The sequence below is a fragment of the Grampus griseus genome (genome assembly GCF_964374135.1).
Source record: "Grampus griseus genome assembly, chromosome: 13".
NCBI classification, from domain to species: Eukaryota; Metazoa; Chordata; class Mammalia; order Artiodactyla; family Delphinidae; genus Grampus; species Grampus griseus.
Genome location: NC_139007.1, coordinates 52,096,421 through 52,123,345, shown reverse-complemented (window position 1 = coordinate 52,123,345; position 26,925 = coordinate 52,096,421). Strand labels below are relative to the sequence as shown.

The 26,925-nt window shown below is 38.0% G+C and overlaps 1 protein-coding gene across 2 annotated transcripts in view; it reads right to left on the bottom strand.

The window, feature by feature from the left end:
* The window catches only part of NKAIN2 (sodium/potassium transporting ATPase interacting 2), a gene marked incomplete at both ends in the record, with an annotated part of 967,930 nt that overhangs the window by 16,246 nt on the left and 924,759 nt on the right, over positions 1 to 26,925 (bottom strand). For both annotated transcript variants that reach the window (XM_082669379.1, XM_082669380.1), the window contains one exon: positions 2,893 to 2,953. In XM_082669379.1, coding sequence (XP_082525505.1) covers positions 2,893 to 2,953 — 61 coding nt within the window. The remainder of the gene's footprint in view (positions 1 to 2,892; positions 2,954 to 26,925) is intronic.

The following is a 26,925-nucleotide window of genomic DNA, read 5'->3' as shown; positions in this document are numbered from 1 at the left end:
ATCCTAAACCCTTTTACCCTGCCTTGCCTGGTCCTTTCCCTGGAAACCACAAAAAAAGCACTTGCTTACAGTTCTGCGTGTGTGTGTCTCTCTCTCTTTCTCCTCCCTCCCTCTCTCTCTCTCTGTCTTTCTCTCTCTCCTCTGTCTCTCTCTCTCTCTGCCTCATGACCCACGATGATGCTTTCCCTGAGTGGCCCTGCATCGCATGCTGTGTTCTCCCTAGGGAACCGTGAATGTAGTGAAACCCTTTTTGGTTTCTCTCTTTGATCGGCTTCTGGCCTCACTGTATCTCATCCAACACAATATGGTTAAAACAAAACTGGATTAGGACAAATTGGACATACTTCTTTATTGCAGTACTCTCAGAGATGTTAATACATACATGTGCATTCTAAATTTTCAGTGTCAAACTTACTTGGCTTTGGAATCTTTTTTGAGCAGTATAGCTTATGGACTAGCATTTCTGGGATCCCGCTTGGGAGGTACTATTCTGGAGAGATACCGATTATCTGTCTAGGAGACTTGGTGTGTCAGTATTTTTCTGAAGATAAAAATGCAGACATCATTGTGAAATAAAATCAAACATTATAGTTTAGAGAAAGCTCAATTCCCATATGAAATTTAACCTATAGACTCATCAAGGATTTGGCACAAAGACACTGAATGGTTAATAGCTGAATGAACTTACATAGTTTGTGGAGTCCATACATTTTAAAATCCATATATCTTTTACCATTCCTAATATTTACCCTTCCAACAGAATAAATCTTTTGGGCATAGGACAAGTGCTTACTAGATATCTTCTCATGCATCTTTGTTAAGCAGCTCAAACTTAACCTTTCCAAACTGAACCAGTTGCTGCATCCCCATTCTCCTTTCCTCAAGTGACATTTTCATCTATCCATTCACTCATATCAGAAATTCAGAAATCTATCAGTCTCTTCCTTACCGCTTACATAGTACCCATCCATAGCCCATTAATCAGTATTATTTTTATGTTTAATAACATATCTATCCTCTCCCTCTCCAACACTGGGCTTAGTCCAGACCCTCATATCTCAGTCATTTTCATGGTGTCCTGATCTGTCTGTCTTTCCTTCATCTCGACCCTCCCGTTCAAGTCTCTCCTTCATACTGATACCATTATGTTTTTTCTGAAGTGCATTTCTGATTGTTACTCTCTTTCTATTAACTGCCAATTGATTGGCCATCATGCTTTACAAAATAAAGTCCAGACTCCTTACTCTGTCATAACCGTTTTTCTACTATCTCATCTTTTCCAGTCATCTCTGGGTACATCTCTCTAGCACAGAATATAATTCAGTCATATTAACCTGACTGCTCTGCCCCCAACATGGCAGGCTGTGATATGTCTTGGTTCTTTTTCACCTTTTGCCTGGGATCACCTTACTCTCGTATCAGCTATCCAAATATCTATTTATTTTCCAAGACCAAGCTCAAGAGTGTCCTTCTCTATGAAACCTTTCCTGATTCCTTTCCTAACTCCCCACACTATACACTCTACAGAGCTTTATTATACTTATTTGTTCACATGTTTCTTTCCCCTACAAAATGCTTAATTCCTAGAAGTAAAAGACTGCATATTACTCATCTTTTTTTTTTTTTCCAATAAAGTTATTTATTTATTTTTGCTGCGTTGGGTCTTCGTTGCTGCGCGCAGGCTTTCCCTAGTTGTGGCGAGCGGCGGCTACTCTTCGTTGTGGTGCGCGGGCTTCTCATTGCAGTGACTTGTTGCAGAGCACGGGCTCTTGGCACGCGGGCTCAGTAGTTGTGGCTTGCGGACTCTAGAGCGCAGGCTCAGTAGTTGTGGCACACGGGCTTAGTTGCTCCGTGGCATGTGGGATCTTCCCAGACCAGGGATTAAACCCGTGTCCCCTGCCTTGGCAGGCGGATTCTTAACCACTGCGCCACCAGGGAAGTCCCTACTCATCTTAAAATATCCCAAAACTGACATAGCACTTGATACATTGAGGAGTGTTTTACAAACACTTATTTGTAAAGGACTATCATTTCCTTTTGCAAACAACAATAAAAACTATGCACTGTATATTTCTAGTTTTACATCGTGTGTGAGTATGATTGAGAATGTACCTCCACTAAATGACTCACATGATACAGCCTCCTTCTTTCTAGTATGACTGGAAAGTGAAGAAGAAACACATATTTCTCTTTGAGTATTTTCCTCGAATCATCCTATTAACAGAGCAGTGGATCCTCATCTTTTCCTCCACTGTCTCAACACCCCAGTCATTATGAATATCTTTGGAAACCAAGAAAAATGATTCCCAGCTCTGATTTTTCCTCAGAATAAATATAGCTGTATGGGCAAGTACCCAGAGAGCACTGAAGTACTTTTTCCAATCCTCCTATTTCAGATCCTTAGGGGGCAAGGAAGGAGTGAAACCTTCTACCTGCCAATTTTTAGAAGAGCAGAGGACAATGGAGCCACTTAGAGGCTTGTGAGAGGGTACCTCCATTTAAACTCTGGATCAACTAGTAGTGCGGAATGCTGAGACTCTGACATAAAGTTCTAGCTATTTGTATCAAATTGTAGGAAAGAATAGGAAATATGAACGTTTGGTTTCATGAAGACAAATTTCTTGAATCAATCTGGAGTCAGTTCTTGTGAGAATTTTTGGAACTATTGCAAATTGTTGATTGTTGGGATTTGTAGTCCTGGGTGAAACTGATTAGTTATCTATATGCTGGATACTTTTATGAAAACCATTTTAGCCTAATGGGCACAAAGGGCTTAGTCCCTATTCTAATGATGTGTTAAGGGATATTGTCTGAGAAGTAGGAAAGCAGGTAAGAGGCAGTAAAGAAGATGCTCTGAACTTGAAAGAAACAGAACAGAGCTTTAATACTTACAGCTGTCCTCTTCTTCAGTTATACATTTCACAACATAACAGGCGTAGATGAACCCTGCCAGCTGAAACAAAACAAAGATGCTTTAGACATGTGGCAAAGGCAGCAGTACTGGATCTCACTGGGGGAGCGACTTTTCAAAGGCATGTGGTTTTGACTAGATTCAGTGTTCCAAAAGAGTTCATCAGACTGGATCTGGACTCCAGTGTGGATTCTTGATTCATATAATGTGCCTTATAAGTGAATATATTACTCTGTTTTCCTTTGTTCTGCATTTATGTTTAAGATTTGTTAATTGCCAGGCAATCTACAAGTTATTTTAGATCCAGAGGAAAAATACAGGATTATGGCCATTCATCAATGGATTAGCATTTGCATTTGTGCCAGTCAACTTCTAATTCACTTTTCATTAGCCCAGAGCCTAAGATAATAAAATTGGACTCCTGCTGACTATCAGAAAAATGTTCTGAGAGAAAAATATTAAGGAGATTCCTTGAAATGTTGCCTCAACACTTTGTAAGTAAGAAAAACTCTTATTTAGACCAGTAACAGGAACCAGGACATACCGAGTATAGTTAAGATGACATGATACAGAGGAGCAACGGGGTGGGTAACTGTAAGGAATATCACAATGCATTTGACTGGGATTGCACACATCAGAGCATCCTTTCTGAAGCATACAACAGAGGTCCCTGTGGTCAGGGAAGTCTTTGCTCACTGAAATAGTATCTGTGAAGGAGCACAGTAAGGCCCTTTGATATATGTCCCCTCAGATGGTGTAGTTTTGTATTCCTTCATATAAGTATAATTATTTAGTCAAATGATGAGCACTGGTATAAGGAAGCAAACTAATTTCCTGATATGTGGAAAATTTTTTTTCCAAAACAATCCAGTTTGGAGGAATCCTTAAAGGCATGTCCTCAGGACAGTGATGAAAATTTTTCACGGTGACATTTCAGACAGGCATTGATCCTACTGAGTACTTGGCATTGGGGAAGGGAACCTTGGGAAAAAGGCTACAGTCTTCAATCAGGAAGCTAAGGTACAGGGCAAAAAGTTGCTGCTGTGATAAACCTAATGAACTTGTTTTCCATTAGCTGACAGATTGCAGTATTTCTGGAAGATGTGAGTGGAACATTTTAAGTCAGAGGGTACACTGATAGGTATTTAATGAGAAGAACTATTTGGAGACAGAGGTCCGGTTAAAAGGAACTTTAGAAAATCTTTAATTTTAGTTTGAGAAAGAAAGCACGTTCTGGCAGATTCTGTTCTTTTCCAAAGAGATCTGGCATGAGATAAAACAGTGGTTTTCCTGGCACAGAAACAGTGACCCTGCTTAAGAGAGAGCAATGAATGAGAAAGCAGACTTATGCAAAATATTCTTCACAAGATTTTGTTTTCAGATCCTGGCTGAGAGGGACAGTGGACCCGCTGCCCTCCCACCCCCAAGTGTAGTATCTGAACCACTACACATAGTAACAGAGAGCTAGATAACATACCACTGATGCTACATTAGCACTTAGGTTTTTTAAAATATGTTAGAAAAGTCATCAAGTAAGGATTTTTCTCTTTGAAGTATATGTTGCTATTGGCAATAAAATTGTGATAGTAAGAACAGTCTCCTTATATAATGGAATCATCAGGTTACTGTTTTTATGGGACTTATTTTTAGAATACAGGGTACTATTAAAAACCAGTGTATCCTATTTGGCTTTAGCAAAGATATTGATTTGACCAAACAAAATCACACAGTGATTTGAGCATTTTCACAGATAATGGAGAAACAGATGAACACTTCTTAAACTTTTATCCACCAGGGCCCATGAAAATGCCTGTATCACTGAGGGACCTAGTCCCATGCGTACTCTGTCATGGGTGCTGGATCCGACTGTGGCGAGGTAAAGAGGCTATGGGTTTGGTTAAATCCCCTGGGTACTGCCTGTATCTCCCCTTCTTCCTCCACAGGAAGGCCTTACCATTGTGGCTAAATGCCATAGATTTATCAGTAGTTTATCTCTTCTTTTCAGTTTAAAATACTTACTACTTGAATTATCTACAAAGCAACTTTTTTCCTAATCACAAACTTTTCTCATCACTTAATTACTTTTAAATGAAAATCTAGGTAAAGAGCATTGATAAATTCTGAGATTCAGGGCCAGTGAGTTTAAACTTCTCATTAAAGTGTCACTAGAATCTAGATTATTAACTGTACTCCCAGAATGCAGCCAAGGCACTGTATTTTGCTTACCAGTGATCTTTTAATTGTATTCGGTTGCATTCTTTAACTATCGGGGGAGTGACTTTGATATAAAAGTAAATCCTGCTGCATTTCATTACAAAAACTTGCTGATTAAGAGAACTTCACCTTTTAAATTGGTCACCTCTAAATACAAATGGAAATTGGTTTCTCCCAAATTAATAAAGATTCATAAACCTCTGTTACCTTTCAATTTTCCTACACCAAATACATGTCTAATTTAATTTTTACTCCCTCACAGCAACTTATAAATTTACCTACAGAAAAGCAGTTTCAACGAATTTCTTACAGCTCTGAATACTTCCTATAACATGCAACTCTGCTAACTGCTGCCCGGGCCACAAAGATGAACCAAGCCAGGGTTTCCCAACCTCGGCACCACTGACATTTTGGGTTGAGTAACTCTTTTTTGTGGGCTTTGTTATGCATTATAGGATGTATAACTACTAACATCCTATGATCGAGACAGTTGATAATTGAGATAATCCAAAATGTCTCCAGACATTGCCATACATCCCTTCAAAGGCAAAACTGCCCCTCGTTTAGAGCCACTGTTTTAGACACAGTCTAAAGGATTTTTGCAGTCTTGTAGCAGGGGTACACATATAATTGTACTTCAAAGTAGATTAAGATAAGTGCCAGGAGGAAGGAAGAAAATTGATTGTCTCCTAACTGACAAACGGTAAACTGGGTGATTTCACGCGTTAGCTCATTAATCCTCACAGCTACCTTTATATGTATTTTTGCAGAGGAGAGGTAAAATGGGCCTTGCTTTTCCTGAGCGAGTTCATCAAGCGGGGAAGTTATAGACTGTGTTCAAGGAAGAGCCAGTCCTTCCATCTGATGAGAGTTTGTGACCTCATATTAGAGCAACGGAAATAAAAGCTGTGAAGACAGATTAGGGCTTTAACCAGAGGGCTTTGAGTATGTATCAAATTGCAATTCAAACTATGTAATTTTCTATGCAGTACACTTAAGGAGCACCCCATCTTCTACTGAAGAAGTATAAAATTTTTCACAAAATACATATCCTTCCTAATGTGATATATAGTCCCTGTCTAGCCTCATTTCCCACCACTCCTTGTCTCAGAATTTATGCCAGTATTAAGCTGTTGGTAGTTTGCAGACATACATCAGGTGGTTGCCCTCTGTTCTTTAACTCTTTAACCCCTTATGCCAACAAAGTATGCGAATGCCCTACATCTCCTCCTCCCTTCCTTCCTTGCTCAGCTCTCCACCTTTGAGTAGTTCTAACTCATCCTTTAAGACTGAGTTAAAGTGTTGCCTTCCCAAAGAACTGGCAATCCATTCCCAGGGTAGGTTGTAGGTTGGCATTTTGGAGATAGACCTCGAGAGATGGGGGTGGAAGGCTTTGAGAGGGTAACGGGAAAGGTGAGAACATCTTCCAAGCAGAGCTCAGGCAACCTATGGGAAGATGTGGATTATGTTCAGAGAGGAGCAAGAGGCCCTGTTTCAGAGGAGTTTGGGCAATGTGAAGGGGTGTAATGGTTCCCAAAGTAGGAAACAGTGACCTACATGGTCATAGTGGATATGAATACCTGGAATGAAAATAAAATTATTTTATTCTGTTCCTTATTTAAAGATGGCTCAGAGTAACAATGAAAGATACCAGTGGTATTATACTAGGCAAACATATAATTATACACTTGTAACAAACCAAAATATTACAGTTGTCTTAGTCTTTGGCATTCAAAGCAGAGCTAAGCCTAAATCTTTTAATTTTTATTCATCTTTTCACCTTGATACATCTAATATGATTTATTCGCTTCTAATTCACCTGATAGGGAATTATATATCATCTTGATATCATTACTGGCTGAAAGGAAATGATATTTTCTCTCTATAACTAAATCAGATTAAAATTCTTTTTTGTATCTACAAACCGAATTATGACTGTATATCCCAGAAATTCACTTAGAAGCTAATAGATAAGAGGAAACTGAAACCTTTTGGTAAGTATTTAAAAAGATTTAATTGTAATAATTGAAAATGTAATAGCCTTAGTGTTTAAAATACTATCTTCTGGACTTTTATTCAGGAAGTTGGAGTAGACATACTTTTCCCTAACCCTTCCACTAAATACTGCTGAAAACCCTGGACATTATATATATAAAACACACATAGGAAGACTCTGAAATATGGAAAGAAGGTAGACTGGCTAGGAATCTTGGGACCCAAAGAAGGACATGGGAGTGAGTCTCCTATTTTTCTTTTGTCTCATATATACCATACTTGGGGCTGAAGAAGCCCATGACACAGAAATGCCAATAGGCACAGATAAAAGAGCCCCAACAAAAGCTTGCTCTCGCTAACCAAAGGACCAGGAAAGGGACAGCCTAACAAGACAGAAAAACAATTTAAGACAATAATAGCCCTCTTTAGCCAACGCCACAGAAAAAACTGTAACCCCACTCCCCAGCCACAGCAACAAAGAAGAGGGAGCCAGGTCTTCCCTCCTGGCCAGGCTGTGGTGTCTGAGAAGTGAGGCAGGGAGCCTGGACTTTCATTCCTGCCAGGAAGGAGGAAGTCCCCCTCCGTAGTGTCTGTAGAGACCCCCAAAGGGAATCTAGACTTCTGGCCTCACTCTGTAGTAAGAAGGCACCCCTCCCTTCCCAACTGGGTGGTGTCAGAGGAGGCTTAGTGGAGAATCAGGACTTTCACCAATGACCAGCAGTAATGAGGTCAATGCCCTGCCCTTGTGGTGTTAGATGAAGCCAGCTGGGAGCAGTAACAAGGCACTCCTACCCCCCCTAGCCTTCCCTGGTACCCTGGTACCTTGGTACCCTGGAGGTACCAGTGAAGGCTGAGTAGAGAGCAGGAACTTCCACTGTCTCCAAGCCTTAATGAGAAGCCCTTCCTCTCTTGAGTATCAATAGAGTCTGAGTGGGGAATCTGGACTTCTAACCCCTACTCAGAAGTAATGAGTCAGTGTCTCTCCTTCCCCTGCCAAAGGAGCGCCAGAGAAAGCCAGCTAAACAGAAGATTTAAGGAAGATATAGAGTCTCATAATATAATACCCAAAGCGTCCATGTTTCAATTTAAAATTCCTCACTGTATCAATTAGGATAAAGTTTTCAACATGAATGAAAACAGACAACCAATGGAAGCTAACACAGAGCTGGGTGACAGATGTTAGAATTATCTGGCAAACATTTTAGAGTAAAAAAAAATGCTTCAGCAAGAAGTTATGAACACACTTGAAATGAATGGAAAAAAAAGTGTCATCAAAGAAATAGAAGATATAAAGAAGAACCAGACTGAAAATTTAGAACTGAAAAAAAAAATTCAGTAACCAAAATTAAAAAAAACTCAATTGCAGAATGGAGGAGACAGGACTGAATCAGTGAACTTGAAGATAGAACAATAGAAATTACCCAATATACACGGGAAAAAAAGTAGACTAAAAAAGCAAATGAACAGAGCCTCATACAGCCATAGGACTATAATAAGACATCTAACATTTGTGTCATTGGAGTCCTGAAAGGAAAGGAAAAAAAGAGCAGTACTGAAAAAGTACTCGAAGAAATAGTGACTGCAAATTTTCCAAATTTGACTTATGTATTCAAGAGGCTGATTGAAGCCCAAACAGGAAAAACCCAAAGAAATTCATACCAAGATTCACGATGGTCAAAATTTAGAAGACCAACTACAAAAATCTTGGAAGAAAAAAGACAGAAATATTTATGTATAGCCACTCTGGAAAAGAGTTTGAAGTTTTCTTTGAAAAACTAAACACACAACTGCAATATAACCCAGCAACACACTCCTGGCCATTTATGCCAGAGAAAGGAAGATGTGTTCGCACAAAAACCTGTACACTAAAGCATATAGCAGCTTTATCCATGATAGCCCCAAACGGGATGCAATCCAGATGTCCTTCATTGAGTGAGCTGCTCAACAAACTGGCATATCCGTATTATGGAATACTACTCAGCAGTACAAGAAAGGGACTAGTGATACACGCAACGACTTGTATAAATTTCCATAGAATTATGCTGAGTGAAAAAAGCCAATTCCCGAAGGTTGTATACTGTATGATTCCATTTAAATAACATTCTTGACATGACAAAATTAGAGAAATGGAGAACAGATTACTGGTTGCCAGGACTAGGGAAGGTGGGGTGTCACAGGGAAGTGGATGTGGCAACACAAAGGATTCTTGACTGCACCACTGTCAGCATCCTAATGGTGATATTGTACTATAGTTTTGCAAGATGTTACCATTGGGCAAAACTGGATAAAGGGTACACAAGATCTCTCTGTATTATTTCATACAATTGCATTATGTATTTCGCAGTTATTTTCTATGTATTTCTATAATTATTTCACAATAAAAAGATGAATTTAAAAATACTACATTTAGGCAACTGTCATTTATGTTAAAAGACCTTTTCGTATTGTTATTATAATTTCTAAATTTGCAAATATATTTAAACAAGGTGGATGTACTTGTTTTCTTAAGTACAAAGACATTTTAATTCTGAGCCCTTAGATCAACATAGAAGTTCACAATAGTTTTTTATGCTGATACAATATAGAATTATTATTCAACGCTCCTTTTTTGACTGGGGTGGAGATGGGGGTAGCAAAACTATTTTTTTTTTATCTGCAAATGTCTCATTCTCAAATTGATTTGTTCTATGTTTCATTTAAATCATCTATTTTTGTTCTGAATTCATAATTCAGATGTTATAAGCCCATGCTTTTTATAATATGAATTTGAACAGAAGGATATTATATGCTCACAAAATATACTTTTAAGTTGCAAATGATTTTACTTGCTCTTTTGCATCTTATTCCATTTACGTATTTCAAGATTGCTTTAGCAAAATATTCTAATATGATTATATCAGTGTTATTAATGAAGGTCTTTTATATGAAATATTTTTTATGTAGACTGGTGTATCATTTCAGTTGTCCACCAGGTGATTCTTATCCTAAACTATTCCAATGGCTGGGCTATTAAGGAGCATGTTGCAAATTTTCTTTGCTATGAATAATCCAGGTGCAGTTATCAATCTACAATAACTCATGGAGGATTGCCTTTAGGGCTGTTGTGAACTTTCATAGCCTACTGAGTCAGAAAAGCTTTTCAGAGGATCAGAAACATATCTTAATACCAGCCTTTAGGTATTGTGTCGCATCACCAAGCATGACCGTATTAAACACTTTTTAAAAGATTAAATAAAGGTAGACGTACATGCAAACTTGCCTTATCTTCTTAAGGCTGGGAAATGGACTGAACTGCATGCCAACGCTGGCTTAACCAATAATTCTCGTTCTAAATTGGCCTCTGGAGACTGGTAGATTTCTTCAGGCCAACCTTACCAAAGAGTTACCCAGGTTCAAATGAGTCTAATGTATTAGTAAAGCTGGAAGAGCAGGAGATACTCAGGCAGCATAAAAGACGACTAATAAAATTCAAATGTCATCATGGTTAATGCCTCATTCAGAGTTTAAATATCCCATTAGTTTTAAAAACTGTACTGAGAGCAGTGGTTCAACCATTCTGTACATCTGCCATTTGGGAGGTGATCAAATAAATGGCTGATCTAGTGCAATAGAACTGCCACAAGATACCTTTAGTTTTTGAGACAGGACCCATAATGGGAGTTTGTAACCAAAATTGTTCATTGAAAAAGCGAATACAATGTTATATGTCAACTATATCTCAATTAAAAAAAGAAAATGATTGGGAAATGCAAAAAGCAACCTGTCAACAACACACTACTCTTTTGGTAATAAAACTAAGTTTGATGATAAAACTAAGATTGTATACATGTCAGAGGTAATAGGGACCCTGATTTATTTATAGTGAAGCACTTGAGAAAGAGAAGTGCTGCAATGTTCTGTAAAATGTAAACAATCAATACTGTCCAGTAGCAGCTTTGAACAAAGTAAGTACATGATTCTTTTGTGAGCAAATGGTACAAATAGCATAATTTTTGCTCAGAGATAATAGGGATCCTAAAGCAAAAGTAGTTGTACAAGTAAGACATGCAAAAATAAATTAGCCCATCTTAGGTATGTCGACATTAACAGACAGGGTTAAAAGAGTTCAGTGTGTTTCATTGGAGGAAGTGTGCTGTTCTAGAGATGACAGTGAGAGTAAAAGGCTAGATTCTTCTGAAGAGACTAGGAGAATTGTACTGCAATACTAGTTGCAAAAATGACCTGTGTGTTTAAAAAAGGTGCTAAAACTATATTAACATTTCTCTCTTTTTCAGAGGTGCTAGATCAGAAGATAAGGAAAATTTGGAATATATAACATACTTGGTGCTTCAGCACATATCACACCATGATATTTCAAGAAATCATGAATAAGATGACATTGTAAGAATATGTATATGTAAATGTATAGTATGTGCATGGAGACTATGCACTGGATCTGTATCTGGTTAAAGACTTAGACTCTGAAAAGAGCCGCAGTGAAGAGATCAGTTTAGAACTGGAGGGCAGTTTCAATAAGCATGCTTCAGGTATCTCACCCTAAGTCCTGTTCTGCATGTCATTTTAAAATTCTTGAGAAAGAACAACAATGATCTGATGATCAAATTCTGTAACTATATGGAGGATGCCTAAACTAGCAGTGTGGTCCTTGGCTAGCTGAAGAGAATTACTGTGTGTAGAACAAGGGAGGTGAATAGCCCCACTTCCTTCTGGTCTCATCAGTCAAAATACTGACAGTGTTCAATGCTGGTACCACAGTTGAAGAGAGATACTCAGCAGAATTGTAACCACACTGTGAAGGGAGATGGAGAAATGAGATAGGATGAGTGAACTTCCCAGCTCATAGAAAGTTCTTTACAAACATGGTGAGGATGGTGATGATGATGATAGAGAATTTCCCATGCAGATTGATGGTTGACTACTTCCTGGGAACATCACTGAAAACCCCATGACCTCTGTGATCACTTCCCTTCAGAGATTTAAAAAATAAGTAATGAGTAAATTATCATTGTTTAGAAATAAAAGTTGGAAATAGTAAGTCCATTCATATGTTTTCTGTATAAATAATATTTCTGTATAATTTCTGTATAGTTAACATTTAGCAAGGAGCAAAGTGAACACATCTACCTATGTTAGTTTAGTAAATATTCTGTTTTTCCATGTTAAAGTAACTGATGAAATATAGCAGGCCATTTAATATTTGGGCGATGGTGAAAAAGACATTGTCTTTGGTCTCTAGATTCTGTCTGGTCCACATTTCTAGGGGAATCTAGGATCCTTAGAATAATACTGCTGCACATGTGTGGGCACAAGGCCTCTGTTTAGGCAGAAGTCATTCCTTTCAATAGGATACTAAGTAGATTAGACTCCACTAGAGACCTTTCTGGAATTGACCAGTTATCATCTTCCAGACTAGAAGTTGATTTGCATTTAAGTGTTTCTTTACAGAAACAGGAGCTGACTCAAGAAATACAGCTGGGACTCATAAGTCTCACTGGGCAAACTACAAGTCGGATATCAGACTCCTTGCTGGCTCTGTCGATGCCAGCTGGAATGTCCCCATGGCTTGGAGGCATATGCTGTCCTCTCACAGCCCGCAATTTTAGTCCAGGCTGACTGGTTACGTGGTGGGAGGTGTAAGAGAGTTAATGTTATTCAACTTTGATGAACCTTCATGAGGTGTTTCTTCTTTTGGCAAATATTGAGGATCAGAAAAAGTGTTAAATGACAAGCTCATCATTATAAAAAAATTATTGGGCTTCCCTGGTGGCGCAGTGGTTGAGAGTCCGTCTGCCGATGCAGGGGACACGGGTTCGTGCCCCGGTCCGGGAAGATCCCACATGCCGCGGAGCGGCTGGGTCCGTGAGCCATGGCCGCTGAGCTTGCGCATGCGGAGCCTGTGCTCCGCAACGGGAGAGGCCACAACTCCCGTTGTGGGAGGCCCGCGTACAGCAAAAAAAAAAAAAAAAAAAAAAAAATGATGTCAACAAGAATAGTGCTCTCACTGTAGTAAAAAAGATAAAATAACCCAAAAACTAAAAAGGAAACATCGGCATACCAGCTAGAGAGAAGAGTTGCTTCAAAATGTTACAGTAAACCTTACTATTAAGGTTTTGAAAATATAGTTAAATAGGAAGCTTAGAGTAATCAGTCCCTTTTCCATGACATCTGTGGGAATAAGCTTTACACTCTATGAAAAGGTATTTTTATGTAGCATTCAGTGAAGCTTGCTTCTGAAGCAAAGTACTTTCTGTAACATGTGGCAGAGGAAGATGAATGGGAATGAAGGTACTAACAGGAAAAGAACCCCCAAGGGGAATAAGATGTAGATTGTGGAAGACACAAATTTGAAGACCAGTTTCTTCCCAAAGCAATTTTAAAAAGCACAAAACTGAATTAAAGTGTCATTTAAAAGACCCGTCAGCTCTATCCATGTGCAGCAGGGTAATCTAGTTGGACTGAATAACTTTGGAGTCAGAACTTGGCTATGATTGGTATTCTTCACTGTTCCTCTCTTCCTTTCTACCTGAGTTACCTTCTTTTCAACCTAAATCCTACATTATCTTCTTTCTACATAACACACAGCCAATATGAGCGTGAAAGATACAGGTCAAGGACTTCAGAATAAAAGGATTTCATTAATTAATGGTAACACAATTGTTACTACTTGGGAATATATAAACTAGGAAAAACTGCAACTGTATTTGTGTGTTTTACTTTTTCATTTTTCAATGTTTAAACTTCAAACAACCAATCATCTAACAAACCCCTCACGTCCTGGGAGGTAGAAAAGGAAAGACTAGTGATTACTGTTCAAGGTAATAGCTAGCATTGTTGAAGTGTTCACTATATTCTGGGCATATGTTCACATCTTTACGGCTATTGTTCTATCTATTCTTTCCAGAAGCAAGGAGAGATTTTTCCATATTACCCATGATTTACAAATGAGAAAGCTGAGGCTTGAGGGAATTAAGTGATGCTCCAAGATTAAGCGATAGTAAGAACTTGAATCCGGTTCTACAAACCTGAAATACTATGTTTTTCACTTTTACATGGTATTGTTAACTTATCCAACTGGCAAAACTGACTACTGTCGCATGAGGGAACATAAGATTGTAAAACTCTGAGTGAATTCATATTCAGAAAGAAAAATCCTAAAATTAAGTTCACCAACTTTTCCAAGTTGAAATTGGAATATAGAGGATAGTATTGAGCTTTGGATTAGCAGAGGTTGGAAATCAGCAAGAAAAAAACTGGCTCAGCTATCAGACAAACCATGGAGGAGTTTAATGCCACTTGTGGGGAGCCTGGGGTGTGTAGAAGAACTGGAATGTTCCTCCCACCCATTTAATTACCATTTCAGTTCTCTTTCAGTGATTCCAACTCATCATGATTTTATAGTCCTCTTCTGAATTGTTTGTATATGCCTCTACACACCAGAGTGGGCTTCTTATATTAGAATATATTGGTGAGCACCTAATTACCATCAGTTTACTGTTGGTGAGCAAGGCAAGCCTCACATTAGGTGGATGGTCATAGGGGCGGTGTGGTTCCAAGAGCCTGAAAATCTAATCAATGGCTCTCCTTGCTCATATGATAAAGAATTGATACCAAAGCATTCAGGAACATGTGTGATTTGGCCCAAGGTTATCCTTCCAGCCCCAACTCTTGTGGCTCCCCTTTAGTCTTCCATATTAAATCTCCAGGTAGTTACCCCCATATATATGACATACTGTTGGATACCTTCATGCTTTTGAATATGGCATTCTCCTACCCAACAAATAAAATTGAACACCATATAGTGAGTGCCTACATGCAGCATGGGCTACTTCAAGACTACTTTTCAGGGAAGTATTTCCCAAATGTCAAAAGGCACAGATAGGTACTCTCTGCTCTGTACTCATATAGCACCCTGTTAAAATACCTATATTATACAACTTAATTAATATTATCGGAATTCTTTTTTGGCCTATTAACTCTTAAACTCAGCTATGAGGATTCTCAAGACTCCCCATGAATATTTCTATGATCCCAGAAAGATCCCTCTTGCCCCTGTCTTGTCACCATTCCTCCTATTCCCACCCCACCCACCAGGCAACCAGTGTTTGGAAGTCAGTAACCATATAATAATTTTGCTGGGTTTTGACTTCATATAAATAGAATCATAATGATTTATGTGTGGCTTCTTCCACTGAGCATACTATTTTTGGGATTAATCCAAGATATTGCATGTATCAGTAATTTAATCTGTTTTATTTTCAACCAGCATTCCGTTGTATGAATATTCATATATCGGTTAACTTTTGCTACATAGCAAACCACCCCAAAATTTAGGGTTTGAAAAAAACATTCATTTTTTGCTCATTGTCCTGTGGTTTGGCGATTTGGGTTGAGTTCAGATGGGCAGTTCTTTTGCTAGACTTGGTTGATTGTTAATCATCTAGGCGGCTCTTTTCCTTGGGGTTGGCTGATTGTTAGTTGAGGTGATAAGGACAAATGTACCACATATTTGTAGTCTCACATATTTAATCATCTATCAGGGAAATCTGGCTTGTTCAAACTGATGTGGCAGTTTCCCAGAGCAGTAATAGTAGGCTGAACTTTTCAAGTCTCTGTATTATTTTTGCTATCATCCCAGTGTCAAAATGAATGGGTTACCATTACAGCAAAAATCTCCCATGATACCACAATTTACTTATCAATTAACCTGTTGAAGGAAATTAGGGTTGCCTCCATGTTTGTGGCACTATGATTAAAGCTGCCCTAAACATTTTCTACAGATCTTTTTGTGAACATACATTTTCCTTTATCTTAAAGAAATACCTACTAGTGGAATTGCTGGGTCATTGCAGGGTAGGAACCTGGCTGAATGGAAGTGGTCTGGGCCTCTGTAAACAATTAGCAGGGAGAATAAACAGTGGTTTCTTCAAGAATATAGATCGCTAGTATCCAACTTTTATCTTTATTTTTATTTTTTGGTATGTTTGTACAATGTGATCATCTTCCCAGTATCTCATTATACCCTAAACTTCAGTAAAGTTTCCCTATGCGTTCTTACATTAGCAGTCCTTTGGGGAACTAAAGGAATCAAGATAACAATGTACAAAGATGAGATGTAAGGAGACAATTGAGAATCCAGTTAAAAGAGTGGAGTTAGGGGTGTCAAGAAGGGCCCTAAGATTCTCCCAGTGATACTGCAGAATACATTGTGTATGGAATGGGAATTTGGACTATTTTTTAATCCCAGAGAACAAGCCGATCACAGTAGATGGAAGGCTTTCACTGGCAAATGAATAAGCATAATGCCTAGCACTTAGTAAGCTCTCAAAGATTAACTAGTTTCTATTTCCATCTAGTTCCAATCTTGTATCTTGGACTAATTTGAATAATTGTACTTTAGGATTTCCTGATTAAATAGTGACAGGAAGTTATGTTTCATATAGTTTACAGGTCAATGTGAAGATAAATGAAGTCACAATTATGAATGTACTTTGAGCTCTTAGGAGAAATACCCTATGATTTAATCATTCACATCATCTCTAATTGTTCATCAGACTCAGATTCTATTCAACCATCCTCCTCGAGAAGGAAGGAGGTCTTTTTATTTCTTTTTTGTTCCCAGACGTATTGATTGTCTCAAGTGGTTTCTGTTTCTGCTCCCCACCTTTTCTAACTGTAAGGATGTAGAAGTTGAGAACTGTCATCTAATTTAGAGACTTTTATGGAAACACCTTTTAAAATTGAAGTTTAGACATACGGATTAGAATTGTTTCTCTTATCTCCCCAAATTGTAAAAGTCCTTTAAAAGGTATTATTCTTTATTAGTAAATATCATTCATATTTCTGAGCTCTAAATCTTTCTATATTTATATTAAACTAATTCTATTTGGATTACGAGTTCTTATTTTCTCCCTCTATTATATCATTAAAGCTTTCTCATTATACACTTGTCAAAAATTATCAGAGAGAGTACAACATTGATAACTCCATTAAAGAAACAGAGAAAACAAAAGAGGAGAAAAAAGAGGATTTGATAAGTTTGTAAAGATACGAGGAAAAAAAAAAAACTTCTGAGAATGGCCCCCATGCTGGGATTTTTAAAAAATTCATTATTTAGAAATTATGATCCAGATGTTGTAAGAACCATGTTTTTGTTTCTTTAATTCAGCATATTCGTATTTAAACTGACTTGTAGTTTTTTGCCCCTAATCTGGGAAAATGTATTTTTCATTCCATTATATTATTTATTATATTTGAACATACACAAAGGAGCATGCTCTTCATAGCCACAGCGTCAGCTCAGAGAGAGAAAGAGCAGTCTGCTTTCTTCCTATCTTTAAAGGTGCTATCATTATCAGTGTTCTCCCAGAAAAGTGAGGCTTGATGACTACCTTCTCATTTTACCTTAAAGGCTTCAAAATTGTTGAAACCTCATTACTGAATGTTACTGCTGTGCACACGTGTATGAGTGCCTGTGCGCGTGTGTATATGAATGTCTGAGGAGACATTCTGAGGAGGGTCTGAGGAGAGCAAGAAATGGTAAGCGATGGCATTCTGTTGATTTTCATGGTCTTTTATGAAGGTTGACTGAGTTCTAAAATTAGTCTCCATCTGCTTCTGCAGATCAATTTTCTAAAATTCAGACAGTTAAACAGAGATGTTTTTCTACACCTAATTTCCCCCCTCCAATTCTTATGTCCCCATCTAGAATTTGTTTGTGACTAAGTGTAATTCCTTCTAAATACCTTTGTTCAGATAGCTGATTTCAACTGTTTGCACCTTCACTATCCCAGTGGTATACCATACTCAGTCTTTACATCTTCCTGAAAAGCAGGTAGACTTTGCTGTTCCTCGTCTCTGATGAACATATTCAATCTGAGGGTATTAGTAAATGCTAAAATTAGCATTTTATTATGTTCACACACAAACTCTTTTACTCCTCACAATCTTCTTATGAGGTAGGTATAATTATTACACTCCCTTTGTAGGTGAATAATTTGGGTTATAGAGAAGTTAAATGACTTTGTGAAGTCACCTGCTATCAAGCCATAGGGCTGGGATTCTAATCCAAGCTGGCTAGCTCCAGAATACATGCTTTTAACCACTATTCTATGCTGCCATTCCAACCTAGGACACTAAAGACTGCATTCTCCTTGGCACTTTGCCTTTTTAGAATAGCCATTTCATGAACTAAAATTTGTCCCTTGAAATGCAGCTGGTTAGGAAAGTAAGCACAAGTAAGTATCAAAAAGCATAACTTTCTTTCTGGCCTTTAACATTATTTATTTATTAAAAACTTGAATTAAAGGGAATACATTTTCTTATTTAAATCCTTAGGCAATTAAAAAAATCTGATCACATGGTAATATATTTCCTTGATTACATCTTATTTTGCAGAGGTAAAAATTTCAGGCTCAAATCAACTATTTCTGTTTCTTAGTCACAATTAATAGGCCGAACACCTAAGCCTCTAATCTAAGTTTCATATCTACATGTAAGATGAAATAAACTATGATGAAGATGAAATATAGACACCCAGCAGTAGAAAAAAGGAAACTTAAATTTCCTAAAAGGTAAAGTAACTGAGAAAAAAATACTGGGCACAAACATACATGAATAATTGTTAATATAGAGTTCCTATGGTTTGAAGTTTGGGACTCTGTTATTGGAGAAATTCTTTTTAAAAACACAGTTTTATCTATTAGAAAATATGGTATAATAGAAAGATGTTTAAAAAAATTACATTGTATAATAACACAGTTCAGGCTTTATTAAAGCAGAAGTGCAAAGAAATACGAGGCTATCGTAGGAATAAAATGCACAGCCACACCCACAGGAGCTTATACTATTTGGAAGGCAAGGGAAACAGACACACACATACAGACACACACACACATCACACACTACTTGAAAGGTAGAGAAAAGGACTGGAGGGATGGTGTACTTTTCCACTGCCTTTCTGTGGCTATGATTTCTTTTCCTACTCTAAGGGGGTGTATTGAGTGATTGGAGGGTGGATGAAGAAGAGAGGTAAAACAGTCTACTTCCTGTTCTCAGTTCTTCTAGCCTAGAATTGCAGCTCTGTTTCAAACTCAATAATGTCTCAAGTATGGTGTGTCCGGTAAAAATCGAGTATAGTGTGCAGTAAACCCCAGGACACTGGCATTCTCAGAAAAAATCCAATGCTATACTATTGGGTAGAAACATAAAGTCCATAGTTTTGCAAATATATCTGTGGAGGCTTAATGAACAACGAAGGAAAAGTTAGGTTTAATCATTTCTCATAGGTGGTCTGATTGTGAACAGAGATCTCTGTGCATTGTCTCAGAACAAAAATTCCCCCAAACCAAACTGCAAATGGACTCAGGAGGATGAGATTTGATTTTCTTTCCTGCCAGAGATGCCAGCGTTAGTCAAAAGGAGCAGAGTATTGAAGCTGGCACAGCAAGTGGGGCACTTTCCCGTTGGTTACTGAATCTTCCCAGGCTGGACCACTTCAGATTTCTTTTTTGGTCCTCTTGGCCTTGACCCTTTGGATACTCTCAGTATTTCAGCAGCTTGACCTTTCTAAGAGAACAGAAATGTTCAGGATAGTAAAAGGAAAAAAAATCTTTATTTCAGTTAAACCAGTGTCAAGAGTGTTCTGAAGCTGCCCATTGCAATAACCTTGACTGATACAGCTTGGTTTCTCACAGTGTTATCTTAGCTAAGATGGTAAGATGCTCAAGATGAATGAATAATTGAAGCTATGAGCACTTTCCCACTTCAGAGAGAATATCTGTTTATATTCACATGGAATGATAATACATTTTTCATGATAAATTGCAAAGTTCTACCTGTAAACAACTATATCCTATTCAAAGAGTTTTTTGGGGGGCGGGGAACAAAATGGGATTAAACAAACAAAATTAACGTATTGTTTCCTGGGTGGTCAAAGTTTCTTAAATACTTTAGAACTTGAATATATTGTTTGGAGATGAGCTCAATTTATAATGTAGGTTCTTTTAAAAAAAATCTGTATCAATTTCTTATTTAAGCCATTAATCCAATGGGTGAAAAATAGAAGTTCCTTTGAGGAGATGAAAGGCTGGCTTCATACCAAGAAAGCTGCAAAAGAAGGTTCAGGGTGACTTGGCCCAATTAGTCTCCTGGAAAATTGGCAGATGCAGAACTCACTTCTGAGTTCCATTTTTGCCTGTCTCAAGAACTGTCAAATACTTGCTCTCGCCTTTACGGCTCAATCCATTGAATACTTAATATTCCCAAATCCTGCAGTTAAAAGAGATGAAGCATTTTCTCTTCATGGAAGAGAAAAACTTGCTTATAAAATATAGACTGAGTCCTTTCCACATGCTCTGCCCAAGTGTAGTGGGAGTATTAAGAATGAGAGATCAGGAAATGAAAATTTACTGTTCCGTCAAGAGTTGGGAAATTTACTTTTTAAAATAATCATCAAATTCCTTGACAGAATTTCTGGAGCTCTGTACTTTTCTTTCCAACTGCACCCCAGGCATCTCTCCTTCGGTGTCCTAGTAGACCCTGCAAACTTTCCATGCCCCAAACTAAATTCCTGCTCTTCTCTCTAATACCTGAGTTTACCCACAGTCTTTCTGTTTCAGGAGATGACAATGCCATCCTTTTACACGTTAAATCCCAAAGCCAGTGGAGACCTCCTGGACTCTTCTGTCACACAATAGAACAAATCTGTTAGGAAATACTGTAGGATTTGCCTCTAAAGAATATCTAGAATCTGATCACTTTTAACCTCTGTCGTCTCCCAGCTCCAAGTTGCCATTTCTCTCACCTGGATTGCTGTAATAGTCTCCTAATTCATCTCCCCACTTCCACTCATAATTTACTTGCAACATAGCAGCCAGTGTGACCACTTAAGAATGTAAGTCAGATCATGTCCCTTCTTTGACCAAAACCCTCCCTGGCTCTCCAGTTTGCTCAGAGTAAAGGCCAAAGTCGTTACAGTAGGGCCCAAATGTGGCATAATCCTTTCCGCATTACCTCTCTGATCTGATCCTTTCCTCTTCCTCCCCTTGCTCACTGTTCTCTTGCCACCATGAACTTTCTTGCTATTACTTGAGTAAACAGGCCAATTGTAGCCTTTAGGCATTGGAGATTCTCTCTGTACCTCTTGCAAGTTTTGTTCAGATATCACCTTCTCAATGTTACCTTTTGATCTTGACTGTCTATTTTAAATTGCACCTTCCTTGGCACTCTCAATACCTCTAACCCTGCTCTGTTTTTTCCAGAGTAATTTCATCTGATACATGGACAAGTCCTTTTTATTCCATTCCTAAAGTTATTTGTGTGGTTGACCTGGGTTATTTTGTCACTAATGATCTAGGTAGAAGTTGCTGGGTCTGGTTCCTCTTGGTGAAACTGAATGTAAGTTGTAATTTGGTCCTGGTATCCCACTTAGAGAAAATTCCACAAAATTTCTTCCATATTCAGGTTTACCTCCATCCCTATCCATCCTGAAAGCCTATGATCCCATTTCTAAGGGTGGAGTCTTCATCCTCTGGGCCATAGTTGATCCCTTCACTATGGTTTAGATGCTGCATCCTCCTGCTTCCTTCCTTCATCACCTACTTTACCTCCACCTTTACCCTTAAATGTTCCCACTCTACTGTTTTTTTTCCTCTCAGGAAAAAGCCACTGAAATTATAAAAAGCCTTCCATTGACCTATGTCTTTCTGTCTATCTCTCCTTCCCATATGCAGCCAGGTTTTGAAGGATTATTCTATACTTGCTCTTCATGTCTTTCATCCCACAACCCAGAGAAATCAGGCTTGCATCTTCTCCTCTACAGTAAAACTCTTCTCACTAAGATGATATCCAATGACTTTTCAGGATCCTAAGTCCATGGACAATATTTAATATTGGTCATGGACAAATTATGATTACTCAACTTGGCTTCAGTTCCAATACCACTGAAAAACGCCAGTGTCTTGAAAATCTCACATCCTTTCACCTTAGTGACAGTAGTCTCTTCCCGTTTTTCTCCCATCTATTGATAAACTTCTGTCTCCTTTCTGGGTTCTTTTTCTTTCAACAGAACATTAGGTAAATATGATTCCAAAGTTGCCTTCTGGGCCTTCTTTGCTTCTCACTTCACACACTTCTGTAATCACTCTCACAACGTGTACTGTCTGTGGACTTTGGATATAATTTTAATGAGAACAGTATTATACATAGAGAAGTTGAAAGCCTGATTGCTCTGGGTTGTGGAATGAAAGTCATGTGAAGAAACAAGTATAGAATAAATCCTTCAGATAAGTGGCTGCAAATAGGAAGAAGATTCCAAATTCACATCTGCTGCTCACCTCCGGTACTTCAGACTCTAATGTGCAGCAGCCCATGCTGCACTGGGATGAGCTAGGAGCAACTCAGATGCATCTCGTTTAGCACTGAGTCCTCTTTGCCTTTTACTCTGGCCCTCCTCTCTTGCTCCCTGTCTCAGCAAATAGCACTGTTATCTATTCCGTTGCATTAGCCTGAATTTCAGACTTTATCACTGACACCTGCACCCTTACCGGCGCTCTACTAAGTCCGGAGTTTCAGCTTGCTAAGGATCTGTAAACTCGGTTCTCTTTTTTCCGAGCACATTGCCACTGCTTTAGTCTGGGTCCTTGCCATTTCTTGCAGAGTTTACTGTAATAGGTTGCCAATTCATTTTCCACGCTGCTGCCAGAATGATCTTTCTACAAATGCAATCCTAACGTGTTAGTCTTCCTTTAAAAAGCCTTTCACGTTCCTTCAGGACAAAATTCAAACTCTTTCACCTGGCGTATATGGTATTTCAAGATTTGCCTTCTGCCTGTCAACACCAGCTTGATTTCCTTTGCACTTTATGTTGTAGCCACACCAAACTCCTTGCAGTTGTTCATAAACACCACTCTCTCACAGCTCCCCCAACATGTAACAGCCCCTGGCCCTGCTTTTCCTTCTACCTGACAGGGAACTGTTATATTCAAATTGAGAATTCTTCCTATTGGTGTTTCTTCAAAAGTCAGCTTAGAAGTCATCCCCTCAGTCTTTGTTTGGGGGTCCTTACTTTATGAGACGATCCCTTCTTTTCAAAATTTGGATTTAAATTTCAGTAAGTTCAAAATTAAGCTATGCTCACTAAATAAAGCTAGAGAAAGAAAAATAGAAATTAATTGTAATTTCAACACTTGTCTATCCTATCCTATCTATCTACCCACCTTCTATCTATCTATCCATCTAATAAAATGTATCTATAATATACATATAAACCCACAGTTTTGAAAAATGTTAAATACCATCATATTATACATGCTGCTTGAGGCCCACTCTTGCCTCTAACAAAAATGTCATGAAAGTCTTTCAATGACAATAAATAGAACTCTGGACCATTTTTTGATAATGGTTATATTTATTCCATTACGTAGATCAGTATAATTCACTTAATCCCCTAACATTTTCAGGTAGTTTTCATTTTTTTTTATTAGAGACATCTATTAAAACATGGTTGATTAAGTTATCGAATTATTTCTTTAGGACATATTCAGAATGGAATTGCTGGCATGGATTCTTTGATAAATTTCACATCTTTTGCAAGTCTTCACTTAATCCTTCTATAAACAATTTCGAACTGTATTTTAATTAATTAATTAATTAATTAATTTTTGGTGTGCAATATCATATGTTACTGGTGTGCAATATAATGATTCACAATTTTTAAAGGTTATGCTCCATTTATAGTTCTTATAAAATATAGCCTATATTCCCTGTGTTGTGCAACATATCCTTGGAGCTTATTTTATTTTTTAAATCTTTTTTTTAATTTTTAAATTTTATTTTATTTATGTTTTTATACAGCAGGTTCTTATTAGTCATCCATTTTATACACATCAGTGTATACATGTCAATCCCAATCACCCAATTCATCACACACACACACAAACACACCTGCCACTTTCCCCACTTGGTGTCCATATGTTTGTTCTCTACACCTGTGTCTCAATTTCTGCCCTGGAAACCGGTTCATCTGTACCATTTTTCTAGGTTCCACATATATGCATTAATATATGCTATTTGTTTTTCTGACTTACTTCACTCTGTATGACAGTCTCTAGATCCATCCATGTCTCAACAAATGAACAATGTTGTTGCTTTTTATGGCTGAGTAATATTCCATTATATATATATACCACAACTTCTTTATCCATTTGTCTGTCAATGGGCATTTAGGTTGCTTCCATGACCTGATTGTTGTAAATAGTGCTGCAATGAACATTGGGGTGCATGTGTCTTTTTGAATGATGGTTTTCTCTGGGAATATGCCCAGTAGTGGGATTGCTGGATCACATGGTAATTTTATTTTTAGTTTTTTAAGGAACCTCCATACTGTTCTCCATAGTGGCTGTATCAAGTTACATTCCCACCAACAGTGCAAGAGTGTTCCCTTTTCTCCACCCCCTCTCCAGCATTTGTTGTTTGTAGATTTTCTGATGACTCCCGTTCTAACTGATGTGAGGTGATACCTCATTGTAGTTTTGAGTTGCATTTCTCTAATAATTAGTGAGGTTGAGTAGCTTTTCATGTGCTTCTTGGCCATCTGTATGTCTTCTTTGGAGAAATGTCTATTTAGGTCTTCTGCCCATTTTTGGATTGGGCTGTTTGTTTTTTTAATATTGAGCTGCATGAGCTGTTTATATATTTTGGAGATTAATTCTTTGTCCATTGATTCATTTGCAAATATTTTCTTCCATTTATTTATTTATTTATTTAGTTTGTTTTTTGCAGTATATGGGCCTCTCACTGTTGTGGCCTCTCCCGTTGTGGAGCACAGGCTCCGGACGCGCAGGCTCAGCAGCCATGGCTCACGGGCCCAGCTGCTCCGTGGCATGTGGGATCTTCCCGGACCGGGACACGAACCCATGTCCCCTGCATCGGCAGGCAGACTTTCAACCACTACACCACCAGGGAAGCCCTATTTTTGTTTTTATTTCCATTACTCTAGGAGGTGGATCAAAAAAGATCTTGCTGTGATTTATGTCAAAGAGTGTTCTTCCTATGTTTTCCTCTAAGAGTTTTATAGTGTCCGGTCTTATATTTAGGTCTTGAATCCATTTTGAGTTTCTTTTTGTGTATGGTGTTAGGGAGTGTTCTAATTTCATTCTTTTACATGTAGCTGTCCAGTTGTCCCAGCACCACTTATTGAAAGGACTGTCTTTTCTCCATTGTATATCCTTGACTCCTTTGTCATAGATTAGTTGACCATAGGTGTGTGGGTTTAACTCTGGGGTTTCTATCTTGTTCCATGTTTCTGTTTCTGTGCCAGTACCATACTGTCTTGATTACTGTAGCTTTGTAGTATAGTCTGAAGTCAGGGAGTCTGATTCCTCCAGCTCCGTTTTTTTCCCTCAAGACTGCTTTGGCTATTCGGTGTTTTTTGTGCCTCCATACAAATTTTAATACTTTTTGTTCTAGTTCCGTAAAAAATGCCATTGGTAATTTGATAGGGATTGCATTGAATCTGTAGATTGCTTTGGGTAGTATAGTTATTTTCACAATATTGATTCTTCCAATCTAAGAACATGGTATATCTCCATCTGTTGGTATCATCTTTAATTTCTTTCATCAGTGTCTTATAGTTTTCTGCATACAGGTCTTTTGTCTCCCTAGGTAGGTTTATTCCTAGGTATTTTATTCTTTTTGTTTCAGTGGTAAATGGGAGTGTTTCCTTAATTTCTCTTTCAGATTTTTCATCATTAGTGTATAGGAATGCAAGAGATTTCTGTGCATTAATTTTGTATCCTGCAACTTTACCAAATTCATTGATTAAGTCTAGTAGTTTTCTGGTGGCATCTTTAGGATTCTATATTTATAGTATCATGTCATCTGCAAACAGTGACAGTTTTATTTCTTCTTTTCCAATTTGTATTCCTTTTATTTTTTTCTTCTCTGATTGCTGAGGCTAGGACTTCCAAAACTATGTTGAATGATAGTGATGAGAGTGGACATCCTTGTCTTGTTCCTGATATTAGAGGAAATGCTTTCAGTTTCTCACCATTGAGAATGATGTTTGCTGTGGGTTTGTCATATATGGCCTTTATTATGTTGACGTAGGTTCCCTCTTTGCCCACTTTCTGGAGAGTTTTTATCATATATGGGTGTTGAATTTTGTCAAAAGCTTTTTCTGCATCTATTGAGATGATCATATGGTTTTTCTCCTTCAATTTGTTAATACGGTGTATCACATTGATTGATTTGCATATATTGAAGAATCCTTGCATCCCTGGGAGAAATTCCACTTGATCATGGTGTATGATCCTTTTAATGTGTTGTTGGATTCTGTTTGCTAGTATTTTGTTGAGGATTTTTGAATCTATATTCATCAGTGATATTGGTCTTTAATTTTCTATTTTTGTAGTATCTTTGTCTGGTTTTGGTATCAGGGTGATGGTGGCCTCATAGAATGAGTTTGGGACTGTTCATTCCTCTGAAATTTTTTGGAAGAGTTTGAGAAGGATGGGTGTTAGCTCTTCTCTAAATGTTTGATAGAATTCACCTGTGAAGCCATGTAGTCCTGGACTTTTGTCTGAAGATTTTTAATCACAGTTTCAATTTCATTACTTGTGATTGGTCTGTTCATATTTTCTGTTTCTTCCTGGTTCAGTCTTGGAAGGTTATACCGTTCTAAGAATTTGTCCATTTCTTCCAGGGTGTCCATTTTATTGGCATAGAGTTGCTTGTAGTATTCTCTTAGGATGCCTTGTATTTCTGCGGTGTCTGTTGTAACTTCTCCTTTTTCATTTCTCATTTTATTG